At 39.5% G+C, this 16409-nt stretch overlaps 2 protein-coding genes across 2 annotated transcripts in view; one reads left to right on the forward strand and one right to left on the reverse strand.

The window, feature by feature from the left end:
* Positions 1-8151: 8151 nt before the first annotated feature.
* On the reverse strand, positions 8152-12513 carry LOC135478152 (cyclic nucleotide-gated cation channel beta-1-like). The gene is made up of 3 exons (XM_064758423.1): positions 12481-12513; positions 8873-9412; positions 8152-8772 (listed from the first exon to the last, which is right to left on the reverse strand). The coding sequence occupies exons 1-3, from the start codon at positions 12511-12513 to the stop codon at positions 8152-8154; spliced, it is 1194 nt and encodes a 397-aa protein (XP_064614493.1).
* A 733-nt stretch (positions 12514-13246) lies between these two features.
* The window catches only part of LOC135477430 (serine/threonine-protein kinase tousled-like 2), a 38020-nt gene continuing 34857 nt past the window's right edge, over positions 13247-16409 (forward strand). Inside the window, exons 1-2 of the mRNA XM_064757528.1 lie at positions 13247-13491; positions 15436-15534. Of these exons, the coding sequence (XP_064613598.1) occupies positions 13407-13491; positions 15436-15534 (184 nt within the window). The 5' untranslated portion in view covers positions 13247-13406. The remainder of the gene's footprint in view (positions 13492-15435; positions 15535-16409) is intronic.

Consider the following 16409-nt stretch of genomic DNA (forward strand, 5'->3'; position numbering starts at 1 on the left):
GATCTCAGACTGTCATCCACTGTAGCTCATATCCCTTTATACCTTCCCATGTTATCTTTCATCTAATTGTCTGCTTGCAATTGCCTCATGTGGGTGAAGTGGTCAAAAGTACACTGTCTCAAATTCAAATTTTTGTCAGTTTAATTGACACTGGCATAAGAGCATATAGATGCGGTTTCTATTTGTCCAGTTACCTTTTGTTGTTGTTGTTGAGGTTGCTGTTGTTGTTGTTATAGTCTTCCATGCTTCACATGAGCCATAATGGGAAGCCACAAATTTGAGTGCTGCAACACTCTGCCTTTACAAATTACTTATCACATTAGAACAATAATTTAGACGGTTAACACAGCTTTGCTGTTTAGAATATTTGTGTATATTTAAACATGCTCGCAGGCTTGGATTAAGGAACATTTTTAAACGGTTGCCGGTATATGAAAGTTAGTCCACAGTAGTCTCATATATGTACTTTTTACATTGTTTTTTTTACCTTAATAGTCTTACTGAAGCTGAATAGTGGAGTTTCAAGTTCAAATTCTGTTCTGGTAAAAACAATCCAACTGTATCATGTGACTGGTGAAAAATGTTAGGCAACCAGTGTTTACCAAATTTGTGTGTATTCAAACATAGAGCCTACTTGCGGGCTTGGATTAAGGAACATTTTTAAACAGTTAACTGTATATGAAAGTTAGTTCACAGTAGTCTCATTTACTTTTTACATTGTTTTTTTACCTTAATAGTCTTACTGAAGCTGAATAGTGGAGTTTCAAGTTCGAATTCTGTTCTGGTAAAAGCAATCCTACTGAATCATGTGACTGGTGAAAAATGTTAGTCAACCTTTGTTGACATTAATTTACAGATCATCTGTCTCAAACTGTTCCAGATTCACAAATGACACCTCTTTTCTGTAGGAACTGCTCAAGGTTACAAAGAATAAGCTCAGCAATTTTTTCTTTTTTCTGCTCTAAGTAACTTTCTGTGAACTTTTTTCAGATGTTATAGTTCTGTAACTCTTCATACTTTTCGCATGTTTGTAAGGTGTGTATTCAAGCGTATTCTGCAGGCATTATTCTTTGTAGACGGATAAAATTATACTTTTTGTGAAACCCTTAAACTAGCCAACCCAACCAATATAGCTTGTCTCAAAAATCAAAAAAAAAAATGTGCAGAAATTGAACTGAAAGTTGCTCTTTCATATGCAGAAAATTATTAGGGTAAAGGGTATTAAAAATAGGTGCCAAACATTTTTGATATGTCACATGACACAGTTGAAGGACTTTTTTTTTTTTTACCTTTATAGTGATAAAAGAGTTGGAGCTTGAAACTTCCCCGTAAGAGCTTTGATTTGTTTCCAGTCTGTTTTTTTTTCTTCAGATTCTCATCCTAAAGTGTAAGTGATGCATGTAAAATTAATATTTTTTATCAATTATACAAAGAGTTTGTACTAATCACTAATCAGCGCATCAACCAATAATATCACTGTGAAGTTTGATACAATGGTTTATGTCTTTAGGAGTCCTGCTTTGAAGTATTTTTAGCTCACCTGGTTCATAGATCTCATATATATGCTAATGCGTTGGGGGCGTTTTGACTTACTCTGCTCTGGTTGGGTGTGTCTGTTATGAGGCTTTAGGCCGCACCAGTTTAAACTTTCGTTTTTCAGGCAGAATGAATCTTAGTGTCAGAGGAGGGTAAAAAAAAAAAAGAAGTATACTGTTAACTGAAAAATCATCTGGTTTAGGGGAGAGATGAACTATCCCAGTCTTAAAGACATAGTTACAAGATCAGAAAACCCTGAGAAACAGGAAAATTGGAAAATGCATTAAAGGAGAAGAAAACTTAAAAATATGACACTATAGGCTGAAAAGAGCACATTTTTTTCTATCGGGTGGTGCCTGCTGCATAATTTTGCGATTTTTCCTCGCCATACATGTAAAATCTGAAAACAGCGAAGCTGGCATAAATTGCTGAGTCCATCGCATCCTCCATCTTTAACACCCTGTAATTTATGCTGGGGGTGTGTTGCCTCTCAGCCAGTGAGAGTCGTTAAACTGCCGGCTTGTTTATGTAAACTTGGAACCTACGTCCAACATTCCGGTTTCCCAATCGTCAAGTGGAAAACAAGCTGTACTGTTCGCTACCTTCTGGGAAGAAGAGTTCTACTGGAAATGTACGAACTGCACTTCGGCAATTTCTGATCGCAATTCTCCTCCTAACACAGAAGACTTCAGTACTAGTTCTTAGGAAACATGGAGTCACCCACAGCAGATTTTGGTGCTGACTTTATTTATAATTTATCAACTTTAGGTACATATTGCATTTTTTTGTATGGCATGCACCTGCGAGGAAATGCATACTCTTTTCAGTGGTATTTGATTGATATTTACATTTTCTTCTCCTTTAAGATCAGACAAAATAAAATAAGGGTTTTTCAGTTTCATTTTTGTTCCGTTTTTGGATATTTTAGTGTCGAATAAAATTAAAATAATATTGGTGATGCTTTAATCTTTTAAAGAAGATATCCTCAAAACTAAAAGATGGGATCATTGACTGCCTGAAAAAAGTCAGTACTAATGGTCTAAACTGTTCGAATTTGATGCACGTTTTTTTGTTGTTTTTTTTGGCCATTATTGTTGTGATTCAAATTTTGATTTCTTTTTCTCCATTTTTTGTGTTTACGTATTTTACAGATTTTAGATTTTTAGAGGGTTTGAGTGCTACTGTAGTAAGTAGATGTGTACCCAATAATTTACAAGTATGTGAGTGTGGGATATTCCCCATGGGGGTGGGGATTACCCTGAATATGTTTCTTATAAACATAATTCTCTTCGGGTGTTTAGTAAATACTGAAAAACTTTGATTGGTCGGCTGCGAAACATGTAAAATTAAGGTTTGTCATTTGGGATTTTTAGAGTTCTGTTTATTGATAAGTTGACACCAACATCTTACTTTGGAGAAAGACTGCCATCATTAGGCTAGGACTTTGTCTTTATTAAATAAATTAAGATGTTCAGATTATGTTACATTTTAGCTGAGATGAGATTACTTGATTCTGATGGTAAGGGCTCACAAAGCTATGCATCACTCAAACGGCATATGTGTAACATACATGGATATGTATGCCACTCGGTAGTACGGAAATAATGTCTGAATAAGTACAAAAAAACAATTTACTCATCAAGGTAAGCAAAATGTTTGTTTTTTGATATTCCTACCATTAATGTGTGTTTCCATCTCTTCTGATCAAAAGAAAATTTGGAGAAAAATTTTATTTCCAACCCTTTCAAATTTTTCTAGAGGATCTCAGTGGTTTGTTTATTATTATTGTCAGGGGTAAAAGAATTTTCACATGGTTGTGTATTGGAAATTTGTCTCATTTCTGTGGTGATATGCACTGGTTTCTAATGACCATTTATTTCATTTGTGTGTTGACATACACCAGTTGGTAACAACCATTTGTCTCGATTGTATGTTGAAACACAGCGGTCGGTAATGACCATTTATCTCAGTTGTACATTAACATACACCGGTTGGTAATGACAGTATGTCTCAGTTGTACATTGACATATACTGGTTGGTAATGACAGTATGTCTCAGTTGTACATTGACATACACTTGTTTGTATTGACAGTATGTCTCAGTTGTACATTGACATACTCCGGTTGGTAATGACAGTATGTCTCAGTTGTACATTGACATACACTGGTTGCTAATGACAGTATGTCTCAGTTGTACATTGACATACACTGGTTGGTAATGACAGTATGTCTCAGTTGTACATTGACATACTCCGGTTGGTAATGACAGTATGTCTCAGTTGTATGTTGACATACACTGGTTTGTGATGACTGTTTATCTCATTTGTACACTGACATACACTGGTTGGTAATGACAGTATGTCTCAGTTGTACATTGACATACACTTGTTTGTATTGACAGTATGTCTCAGTTGTACATTGACATACTCCGGTTGGTAATGGCAGTATGTCTCAGTTGTACATTGACATACACTGGTTGCTAATGACAGTATGTCTCAGTTGTACATTGACATACATTGGTTGGTAATGGCAGTATGTCTCAGTTGTACATTGACATACTCCGGTTGGTAATGACAGTATGTCTCAGTTGTATGTTGACATACACTGGTTTGTGATGACCGTTTATCTCATTTGTACATTGACATTCACTGATTGGTAATGACATTATGTCTGTATTGTAAGTTGGTCAGCATCATCAGTGGCCATTTTTCTCCGTCATATTATGGCATACACTGCTAGCTGTTTTTTTATAACTAGTATCTTTGTTCTCACAATACAAACATCTCAGTATTATGCGTTTGATGTAATTTACATTTTGTTTATATATTTGTGAAAATCGTATGGTTTCAGTATAAGTTTATGAATCTTTTACCTTTGAAAATACACTGGTACTATCTTAAAAAAAAAACAAAAAAAAAACAATGTGTTATGTTGACATTTGCATTATGTGTGACTCCAAGAGTTGCTTGTGAACTCAGATCAAAAGTGTGTGTTTGATAGGGCTTACCAGCCCTGTACGGAAAAGTAATTCCTTCCAACTACATAAATAACAATACTGATGGTTATTTATGCCTATGGTTATCCATAATCACTACCCTAATTCGTCAAGTTTTTCATATATGAAAGAGCAACTTTGAGCGGAATTTATGCATCTTTAATTTGGTTTTAGAGACAAAATTACAATGGTTTGGATTGGCCAGTGTCAGGGCTTTGCAAGAAGTGTAATTTTGTAAGCCACCAGAGAAAAATGAATTCAGAATATGCATGTATAAACACTTTGCAAACATGCAAAAAGTTTGAAAAATTACAGTAGTATAGTTTTGTAAATTGCTTCTTACGAAAGCCCAACAGGTACATAGATTTATTTGCCTTTGTACAAACTGTAGACAAGCGTTGTTGATGAAATGTGGTTACATTTCTGAACTGTAGACTTCTTCATAAGACACAATTTTGTCACACTGTTTTCCAATCTTGCTGCAGTTGGCAATTGCTGTACATAGGTTTCCAACTTGTCCCCCGGGAGGGGGGGGGGGATTATTTTTGGCCCTTTTATGGCTGTATTGATCAGTAATACACGTTGTAATGATTTAAATCACTATCACAGAAAGGTTTCTCACCTATTTGTGGAAATCATGTGCTGCTGGATTCTTCATGAGTCATATTTTACTGGAAATTGATCTGACTGAAAAATGACCCTGGCAGAAGATCAGCAAGGAAGAGTACTGTAAAAGTAGTTGGTGTTTGCCCTGTCACTATATATTCACGGTATTATGTATATATTTGTATGCAACACATTGGCTGGGTTTGCAAGACTCCGTTACTTTAGATCAAAACAGTAAGGGAGTTTGAAGTTCGGACTCGCTGACAAGGGTTAAGGAAAAAGCAACTTAGGCAATCATTTTTGTTTGCATTTTACACAATAACATGGACGTCTGGAAAACATTTCACGAAAGGCTGTTTAAATAAGAATAACAATGAAGAAAATTGAGGTACTGAATGTTTGTGAACTTTAAAAGTTCCTGAGGAAAAGGTGTGTCATTTGTGCAAGCCTCTGGCGAGACAGGTGATCACTAATTTAATATCAACAAAAGTTGCCTAACATTTCTGACTACAGTAGTACTTTTCTGCCTCTAGCGACAAAGATTTCAATCTGGAAACTGCCTTATCCATATCGCATGCATTGATAAACCACACCACCAGACGAATATTTGAGTTGTACCTAGCCTGATTAAAAGGGCTTAAAAATTATGAAGTATTTTTTTTGAATATTAATTTTCAATTAGGCATACTTTATTGTATTTGTAGTAGTCTTGTGCGGAAGACTTTTAGAGTTATACAGGAGTCACATATGGAAGGCTTTAAGAATTACAGGAATCACATATGGAACACTTGAAGAATTACAGGAGTCACATATGGAAGACTTTAAGAATTACTGGAGTCACGTATTGAACACTAAGAATTACAGGAGTCACATGTGGAACACTTTTAAGATTTACAGGAGTCACATATGGAAGACTTTAAGAATTACAGGAGTCACATATGGAAGACTTTAAGAATTACAGGAGTCACATTTGGAAGACTTTAAGAATTATAGGAGTCACCACTGAAAGTACATGTAGTTATTTGTTGATGATGGAATATTTGCATTAGTATGTAGTAGAATGCTGAAGACTGACAATTGTTCTTATTGGACTACAGAATGACAGGAGCTCACATGTGGAAGGTTGGAGATAATGTAAGTCTGTAATGGATAGCTGAAAACCTGAAGTCTCTAGAGTCAGGCTGAAAACCTGAAATCTCTAGAGTCAGGCTGAAAACCTGAAATCTCTGGAGATAGGCTGAAAACATGAAATCTCTAGTGGTAGACTGAGGTAGACTAAAACATTCAGTATACTTTGTTACTAGTAATTGCTGTAACATACAACTTGACATACATGTGGCCGGATGAATTACATATGCAGTATGGTCTGTCAATGCAGGGTTGAAAATTATGATAGCCTTTGGAAGGCTGATTAGTTACAGTAATCATTTGGGGAATGCTCTTAATTACAGCAGTGTGGTGTGTGGAAGACTGGTTAATTACAGTGATCACTTCTGGAAGACTGATTAATTATAGTGATCTTTTCTGGAAGGCTAATTAATTACAGTGATCTTTTCTGAAAGGCTGATTAATTAAAGTGAGCATTTGTGGAAGGGTAATTAATTACAATGATCATTTCTGGAAGGCGGTTTAATTATAGTGATCATTTCTGGAAGGCTAATTAATTACAGCGATCTTTTCTGGAAGGCTGGTTAATTACAATGATCATTTGTGGAAGGCTGGCTATTTACAAGTTAGTCATTATAACTACAATAGTCATTTGTGAAAGGCTGATTAATTATAGTAGTCATTTCAGGAAGGCTGATTATAACTACAGTAGTCATTTCTGGAGGAATGATTAATTACAGTAATCATTTGTGAAAGGCTGATTATTATTATAGTAGTCATTTGTGGAAGGTTGATCAATTACAGGGATCATTTGTGGAAGGTTGATCAATAACAGGGATTATTTGTGGAAAGTCGATTAATTACAGGGATCATTTGTGGAAGGTTGATCAATTACAGGGATCATTTGTGGAAAGTTGATTAATTACAGGGATCATTTGTGGCAAACTGAAGAATTAGTCATGTTAAACATTGAAAAATCAAAATGTTTAGTTTAATAATAAGGTGAAAAATAACTCAAGCAGTATAACAGTGTGAGGTGGCTCTACTAAAGAACATTGAATGTATATCATGTTATGCTCAGTTTACCTATCATCATGCAGGCAGCAAATTCACTGATGTGGATATTACATGTGTTTCATTGGTTTTTGAAGTGATAGTCTCAGAAATAAAGTATGCCTCGAGCAGAAATTAATTACAAGCTGTGTTCGTATGTGATTTTTACAGTTATCATGGAGAAAGTTGCATGGCTATTGTTTGTTGCACTTGTGTGATGTATAAAATGTCATATTCGCCATTCCAGTACTTACAAATTCAGTCAAGTCTATTAGAATATACCTTTCCTCAGAATCATGAAGCTGTCTTAGACTTAACTTGAATCCTTGATTTAAATACACATTCATATACCAGCCATCAACCAAAATCGACATTCCAGATTAATAGCATCAAAGCTAATTCCCAAAACAAACATTTAACACAAACTACCAAAGAATTAAGAAAGTATATAAAGTATGAAATTACGACAGAATCATGCAAAGAAAAGCGGTCTATAGTTTTCAGTTTATGTGGAAAGACACGTGGAATGTTCTAGGTGACCGAGTGAAATGAGTATGCAGAAGAGAAGCTTCATCTCTGTGTGGCATGCTTTAGTTTCTGTGTTAGGAATGCTCCAGATATTGTGTCCTTAGATACAGGCTGCCCCTCACACTGACACTCACTGCATTGTCCCTCATCCTGGCACTCACTGGACTCTCCCTCATCCTGGCACTCACTGGACTCTCCCTCATCCTGGCACTCACTGGACTCTCCCTCATCCTGGCACTCACTGGACTGCCCCTCATCCTGACCCTCACTAGACTGTCCCTCATCCTGACACTCACTGGACTGTCCCTCATCCTGGCACTCACTGGACTATCCCTCATCCTGACACTCACTAGACTGTCTCTCATCCTGACACTCACTGGACTGTGTCTCATTGTGACACTCACTAGACTGTCTCTCATCCTGACACTCACTGGACTGCCCCTCATCCTGACAATCACTGGACTGTCCCTCATCCTGACACTCACTGGACTCTCCCTCATCCTGACACCCACTGGACTCTCCCTCATCTTGACACTCACTGGATTCTCCCTCATCCAGACACTCACTGAGCTGTTCCGTATCATGACACTTTCTGGACAGTCCCTCATCCTGACACTCACTGGACTCTCCCTCATCCTGACACTCACTGGACTCTCCCTCATCCTGACACTCACTGGACTGTCTCTCATCCTGACACTCACTGGACTGCCCCTCATCCTGACAATCACTGGACTGTCCCTCATCCTGACACTCACTGGACTCTCCCTCATCCTGACACTCACTGGACTCTCCCTCATCTTGACACTCACTGGATTCTCCCTCATCCAGACACTCACTGAGCTGTTCCGGATCATGACACTTTCTGGACTGTCCCTCATCCTGACACTCACTGGACGGACCCTCATCCTGATGCTCACTGGACAGTCCCTCATCCTGGCACTCACTGGACTGTCCCTCATCGTGACATTGGACTGTCCCTCATCCTGACACTCACTGGACAGTCCCTCACCTTGACACTCACTGGACTCTCCCTCATCCTGACACTCACTGGACTCTCCCTCATCCTGACCCTCACTCTGCTGTTCCGAATCCTGATGCTTTCTGGACAGTCCCCCATCTTGACACTCACTGGACTGTCCCTCATCGTGACATTGGACTGTCCCTCATCCTGACACTCACTGGACTGTCCCTCATCCTGACACTCACTGGACTGTCCCTCATCCTGACACTCACTCTGCTGTTCCATATCCTGACACTCACTGGGCTGTTCCCTATCCTGACACTCACTGGACAGTCCCTCATCTTGACACTCACCGGACTGTCCCTCATCCTGACACTTTCTGGACTGTCCCCCATCCTGACACTCACTGCACTGCCCCTCATCCTGACACTCACTGGACTGTCCCTCATCTTGACACTCACTGGACAGTCCTTCATCTTGACACTCACTGGACTGTCCTTCATCTTGACACTCACTGGACTGTCCTTCATCTTGACACTCACTGGACTGTCCCTCATCCTGCCTTTTGCCTGGTTTCCAAAAATATGCGTAACCATAGTAAAGTGATTGATACAACGTTGAACCGTCCTTGAAAAACGGCAATGTGAATTCATAATGCGTATGAAAAACAAAACTTTGCCAAGGATATGCTGTTGAAATTACTCATCCCGAGTGTAAGAGTTGCCGAGTTGGTACTTTAAAATGGCTGTCCAAAGGTTTAAATAAGCCAATCTGTCTTGGGTTGTTATGAGCACTGTTAGTGGTTCGACTCGGCAAATGGGCCCAGTTTCACGAACACTCTTAATTCAGCAGATCGCTGTTTCCCCCGAGCTTTGACCGGTTTTCTCCGACCATGATGATCGCCGCGCCGTATTAGTGCAATAATCTTGCGTATACGGCGCAAAACACTAAGCAGTCAAGTAGATAAATAAGTAATTTTTAGTTCAGTAAATTGCTAAAGTCTGCAGTGTTTCGCTTAAGTTTATCATGGAGCGTTTCTCGAAGAAACTTTAAATTGCTCAGCTAAGAAATAGTGTTTGCTTAAGCAAAAAAAAAAATTGTTGGAAAAAAACATTTATATACAATAACATTAAAAACAATGCAAAAGTACCGGACTTGGAGGATGCTGTGAATTCAAGTCCACCTCATACTGGTTTTCCTCTCCGGCTGTACATGGGAAGGTCTGCCAGCAACCTTGGGGGTGATCGTGGTTTTCCCCGAGACTGCCGGTTTCCTCTCACCATAATGCTGGCCGTCGTCGTATAAGTGAAATATTCTTGAGTACGGCGTAAAAGAGCGGTGAAATAAATAAGAATCCTGGTTTATACACGAATATAAGCATGGTGTAAATCACTACGATATGTCGAAGAGTTAAACCAGAAAAGTGATGACAGCAGTGTGTGATTTATATTTCTTCTAAAAAAAAAAGCTCTATGTTGCACAAATACTGCAAAAAAAAAAATAGCTGACGTCAGCTGTTTCCTGAACTGATCGAGAAACTCTCATGGAAGGGGGATCCCGATGCCTTATAGGCATGAATAGACAGAGCTACGTGCATATTGTATCTTGGCACTTTGACTGGACGACCTTAACACTGCATGTCCAGAAAAATGATTCTATTTTTCATTTTAGAATTTTTCCAACAAAGTAAAATGGTTTTATAACATAACATTCTGCGGTGGTCGGTGTTGACCACCGGGTCTCAGTGGCGTCACATCTATATTTTGCGGACCAGCCCCGACAGCATGCGCAGTCTACAGAACGTCTGCTTCGGGACCGGTAGATCCAGGATCAATCCTGGGTCGGGTCACACCTAAGACTTTAAAAGAGAAAGTTGTAGCTTCCTTGCTTGGCGTTCAACATGAAGGGGATAGGGCAACGACTGGTTGGCATGTATCAGTATAATGGCTCGGGCGGGGCCGTTTACTTGCCCCTCAGTAAGTCGTCTCACTGAAGCACCACTAGATAAATGAGCAGTGGAAATCTGTCCTGCAACAAGGAGGCACATTACATACACTCTAAGGATTCCTTCGTCGTCATACAACTGGCTAAGTAAGACGTTAAACCCCAAACACTCACTCACTAACTCCGTATTTTTCTTGAAATAGTGGGTTTAAATGTCCATTCGGCGAATGCATTCAGGTTTACAAAAATGAAAAAAAAATACGCATTGTATTGGGAACACTGAGCATTGTATCACGATAAAATAGAACTATGTGTATTATGCTTTTGGATAATCTTATCTTGCTCTAATTTTATTTGATTTTTATATAATACGTCGTATTCAAGAATATTTCAGTTGTGCGACGGCAGTCAGCATTTTGGTGGGACGATGCCCGGCAGAATCCGGTTGGGGAGGCGGGGGATGGCGAAGAAATGACCACGACCATCCGCAGGCTGCTGTCAGACCTTCCAATACACGTACGACCGGAATGGAAGGCAGCATGAGCTGGGCTTCAATTCGCTGAAACCGCATGCCACGCGGTTTTAGGTATTGTTAATTGTTATTTGTTTAATTACATCTACACATACATGGGAAAATATATAGGGCTTACCTGTGTGAGATGCATATGTATGAGCGTATATCTGAGAAGAACACTCGCTATTCAAAGTCATCATGTTTCACTGTTGCGAGACACTGTCAGAGGCAAAATAAGACACGGTTTTCATCCTTCATCGGAAGGAAATTAAAAAAAATGTGGGTAGGGTGGGGGGTTGGACGGGGAGAAGTGGCACATTAGGGAAGGGGCCGTCTATTCCCTGTTAGCTCCGCTACTCTAGATTGCCCTAGATGACATATTAGCCATTTGGGGGCATTGAGGGATGGGATTTGGAGAGGGTATAGACCCCTAAAAGTGAACATAATGAAAATTAGTGAAACTTTACCCCCAGCACATACAGGCGAGGGCCCAAGGGCTGCCGGGAGCTCTGCGATCCTTCATGTAGGCTACATTGCGTAGAGACGACTTTTCAGCCAATTAGACGTGGGGTCTAAAAGAGTAAGGAGTCGGAAACTGACAAACTATTTAAAAGATAAAAAGTCAGTACGCCGAGTATAGGAATCGTGATTCAAAGCTTAATACTGGAGCTCCGAGTTTAAAAGTTGGAACACCAGCTTTATACGACAGCCATTGATGAAAGCCTTAAGCGAAGTCATTTCACTATGTCCACTGCTTCATAAAAGAGCTTAATCTGATCGACAGAAAATTAAGAATTTCAAAATTCGTACTCTAATTCTGAATAATTTCTTACTTCACGTTATTTACGAAAACCAGGGAATCTATCTCTAAACTGTAGAGGTGTCAATGTTGTATGGGACTATTTACTCTGGCGCAGTTATTGATAAATAAGAATCAACCATGTAGGCACTTAATCTGTTTTATTAAGAGGTAATGATTTTTATCTAGTCTATGTTATCCAGTTTAGTGCAGTAAATGTGATAGAACTGAAATTTTTGGAGGTGCAGTATATACTTTGCATTTCCTACATGCCGGATCAAATTCTCCCTGTCTTGTACAAAGTGAGACAGGGGGAACAAGTATATGTACGGAAACCGAGTAGAGCCTGAAGGAAACCCACGACCATCCGCAGATAGCTGGAAGACCTTCTCACGTACGATCAGAGAAGAAGCCAGCGTGAGCTGAACTTGAACTTACAGGGATCACGTAGGTGCGTGGCTCCTGTACCATTGTGCTGCGCTGTAACACTCTGAAGCAGTAAGCCACGGAGGTCCAACTTTCACCATATATACATGCAACAAGAAACTTAACATGAGACTGTCGCAATCCGGTTCATGTATATATTTGTTTATTTACTTAATTATTACAGAAATTACACGAAAACACGGGAGAATATACGGTGATACGGTGAATACAATCCAATAGGCCCAGTCCCGTGTCGTAGACGACCAACCGCCGGTATGGCCTGCGTTGGTGTGGTCTCTTTGTTACCGCTGTTTAAATACACCACAGAATGGAGTAAAAGGTGCGCGTCCACTTTTTGTTCGCTGTACCTTGAGAAAAAATCCTTTCTCAAGTGTCTTTTCTTTTCTTTCTTTTTTTTTTTTCGGGAAAACAGGACCTGAACGCAAGTCACATGTCTGTAATCGGCCAGCCTTCAATTTCCCGCCTTATTTTATTACAAGGGAATCCCGTTCTAATTATGACATACACAGGGCTTCCCCCAAAACGACATATGCCGAAATATTCCGAAAAATTCAGCTGATGAACGACGTATGCAAAAATCTGCGCTGGGCATTGTCATACCTTTATCTCAGTTCAAGGACATATTTCTTAGCCACGGTAAATTTTGGCCTCCTTAGCGATGTAAGATAATGGGGGAAACTCTGTCACCGAGTAAACGGACTTGTGTCGCCGTGGTCTCGCGCGTGACGTCAGACGGGTGCGCGAGCAACTAAGTAAGTTGCGAAGTGGAAGTCCATAAATACACACGGACAAAACTCGCCCTTTTTCCCTTTTAATTTTTGTGCAACCCAAGAGGGCGACAAAGAACATCAAGATGGATTAGACGGGACAAAAACTTGGCGAAGTTTGGGTGAAATATTGGCGAAATTTTGGCCACTATGTACAGCAGCCCGACTGGGGGACCGCCATCTTGGAACTCAATGGCTGCATCCCCGATGTCTTCACAAGTGAGAACCCACGAAGGTAGAATTTGGAATCTCATACGTGGACAATCATATGATCTGGTATTCGTGTGGTGACTGTGCAGTTTTGATGTGTGATGGCTTGATTTTCTGTGTATATGATCATTAGGGATGTCATTTTACCTTTAGGCACAATGGTTTGTGGGGGGCCTTCGGCAAAAATTTGGGACGAAAGTATTTTATGCAAACGACGTTGTTGTTGTTTTTTTTTTCCCCTGAAGTAAATCCCCAAATCGTTTGACCTGTCTGTGCCTAATTATCTAAGGAAATTATGCTGGAAGGCCTTCAGGAGGACCTAATTTAACCCAGTCAGTGTTATATCATTTGTTGTGCTAATAATGTGTAATCTGTCAGTGCGGACGAAGTGAAGTGCAGATATTTGAGGAAGTGCATGTAACTGCAGTTTGCATGTGGCGTGGACATCTTGCTGCAACATCTGCAAATACTAGCCAAGGTCACTCCATGGCTGCCACTCAGCGGCTAGACTTCATGTACTGAGTTGGCACAAATATTTCTTTATCTTTCAGAACAGGAATGGGTTGTTTACATCCTTGCCACTCCCCTGTTGATGAAGTCCTAGGAAATTCAGCTGTCTATGTCTGCTAGTTATTAAATTATGCATTTCAGTCAGCAGTTGAATATTTTTGATGGCCACATGAAATTTCCTTTATACAGTTACATGTACTTCACTGAACATTTTCTTCATAGTTTCAGAGTACACCATGTTGTAGGTGTTGACACTGTTGTTGTTGCACACATATTTGCCATATCCACAATATCGACTTTATATATATAAATATATATGCATTTGCATACATGCATGCTGTGTATAAAGATCATTTCTTGTGGGATGGTCCGCTCAAGAACTACCATACATAGAGTAGTTGGATGTAGGTGTCCAGTACGTGGTAAATGCCAACGTGCACTTGTGGCACTGTTGAGCCTTCTGTTAACTGCACTTCTCTCCCATCTTGCAGATTGCTGGCTATCTTTCAATTGTATTTACTCATTCATTTCCACGTAAACCATGAGGAATTTAAAAAATTTATATATGTTTATAAAGTTCGTGGAAATAAAAAAATACAGAGGTACGTTCTGGTACATTCTGCTCACAGTGATTATAAAGTACATGTGCTTCACTCGTTTGGTTACTAGTACCAAATATTATACATTTCACATATGGTATGTTTGACTGAACTGATGAGAAAATAAATGGTACATGTATTTGACTTCATCTAAATATTACAAGACCCATGGGATTCAGCGAATAGTGGTAACAGATTGCACGTCACTTGAATCCGCATTTGTCCATTAACACACAAGTACTTGCAGGTCTGTCAGAAGTCTGCAGATGGTTGTGAGTTTTTGTGCACTGCTTGGTTTCCTCCCACTCGAATCAAATATATGATAGTGAATAAATAATAAGTTTACTCACCAGTTATGAACTAATATTGGAAGATAAGTCAACTTGTTAGGCTGATGATCAATTACAGTGCTAATTTTCAAAAATAGTGTTCCATTTTTCTGTTGGCATGGAATAAAATACCTACTATTGTGTGAGTTAAGGGAAGTGAGCAGTAGAGAAGTAGTTAAGGAGATCATTAGGTCACACAAGATGCAGGTTCAAACCTGGCCAGGTACAGGGAATTTGTGGATTTCCCAGCCTATATTGACATTTGGGCCTTGATAATGAAACGCAGCCAACAATCACTTGTCGTCCACCAGTATGGAGTAGATATCTGTACATGTACCTCTCTGGTGAGAAAATTTGTTTTCCGACCAATAAATTTGACCGTCTTCATATAAGTGAAAAATTAAACAACAATCAAATAAATTAAATAATAAGAATTCCTGTAATAATTTCACTTGTTCGACCGTTAAGCGGGCAATACAGCTTATATTTATACACTTGTGATGATTGAGAGTCGTGTCCTGTATTTGTCAGTTTCAACTGTGACGGCCTCAGACAGATTGAACTCTAGTCAGAATTCCTCCTCGTCAAAACGCCCTGGAGTCGACAGCTCTGATGGACACTCTCACAAAGGTAAGGCATCTTTGTTTTTAGTCCTGGGAACAAGGCTCTTAAAGATAAAGATGATACTGTTAAGATATACATCTAATGTGCTTACTTGGCTGCACACGTATATGTTAACACTTACATGTGTAAATCTCCATGCATGCTTGATACTGATTCCAATGAAGTCATGTTGGGCATGGTACATTTCTAACTCTTCAGAAAGATTTCCTCTGGTTGGGTCATACCCACATACTTCAGTGGTGGCAGAGCTTTGGCAGCATGTACTCACAAGAAGACACAGTATGTGTAAACAAACCTACATGTAGTGACTTCCTGTCATAATATGACTGAAAAATTGTTTTCAGTTAAGTGTGACTTAAGCACTTCATCATGCTTACATCATGAAAGATTTCATTGTTTCTGTCCTCGCTTTGTGTATCAGTCATTCTACACTAAAGCGGGAGGTATTATTTTTTCGCCAGAAATCGTACTTAATCATTGTATTTGATACAGCAGCGGTGGAAAGGTACACTACATGTCAGTCTGATAGACCTGCCTCCATAGCACTCTTGGTAGACCCCATCCGGTTCGGGAGGCAGTAGATCCAGGGTCAATCCTAGGTCGGCTCACACCTATGACCTTAAAAGAGGAAGTTGTAACTCCTTTGCTTGGCGTTCAGCATTAAGGGGATAATGCAGTGACAATCAGTATAATGGCTCAGGTGGGGTGGTTTACTTGCCTTCGGTGAGTCGTCTCAGTGAAGCAGCATTAGATAAAAGAGTGGTGGAAGTCCGTCCTGCAACAAGGAGGCACATTACATGCAATCTAAGGATTCCTTTGTCGTCATATGACTGAAAAATTGTTAAGTACGACGTTAAACCTCAAGCATTCAGTCACTCGCT

The sequence above is a fragment of the Liolophura sinensis genome, chromosome 11, assembly GCF_032854445.1.
Source record: "Liolophura sinensis isolate JHLJ2023 chromosome 11, CUHK_Ljap_v2, whole genome shotgun sequence".
Lineage (NCBI taxonomy): Eukaryota > Metazoa > Mollusca > Polyplacophora > Chitonida > Chitonidae > Liolophura > Liolophura sinensis.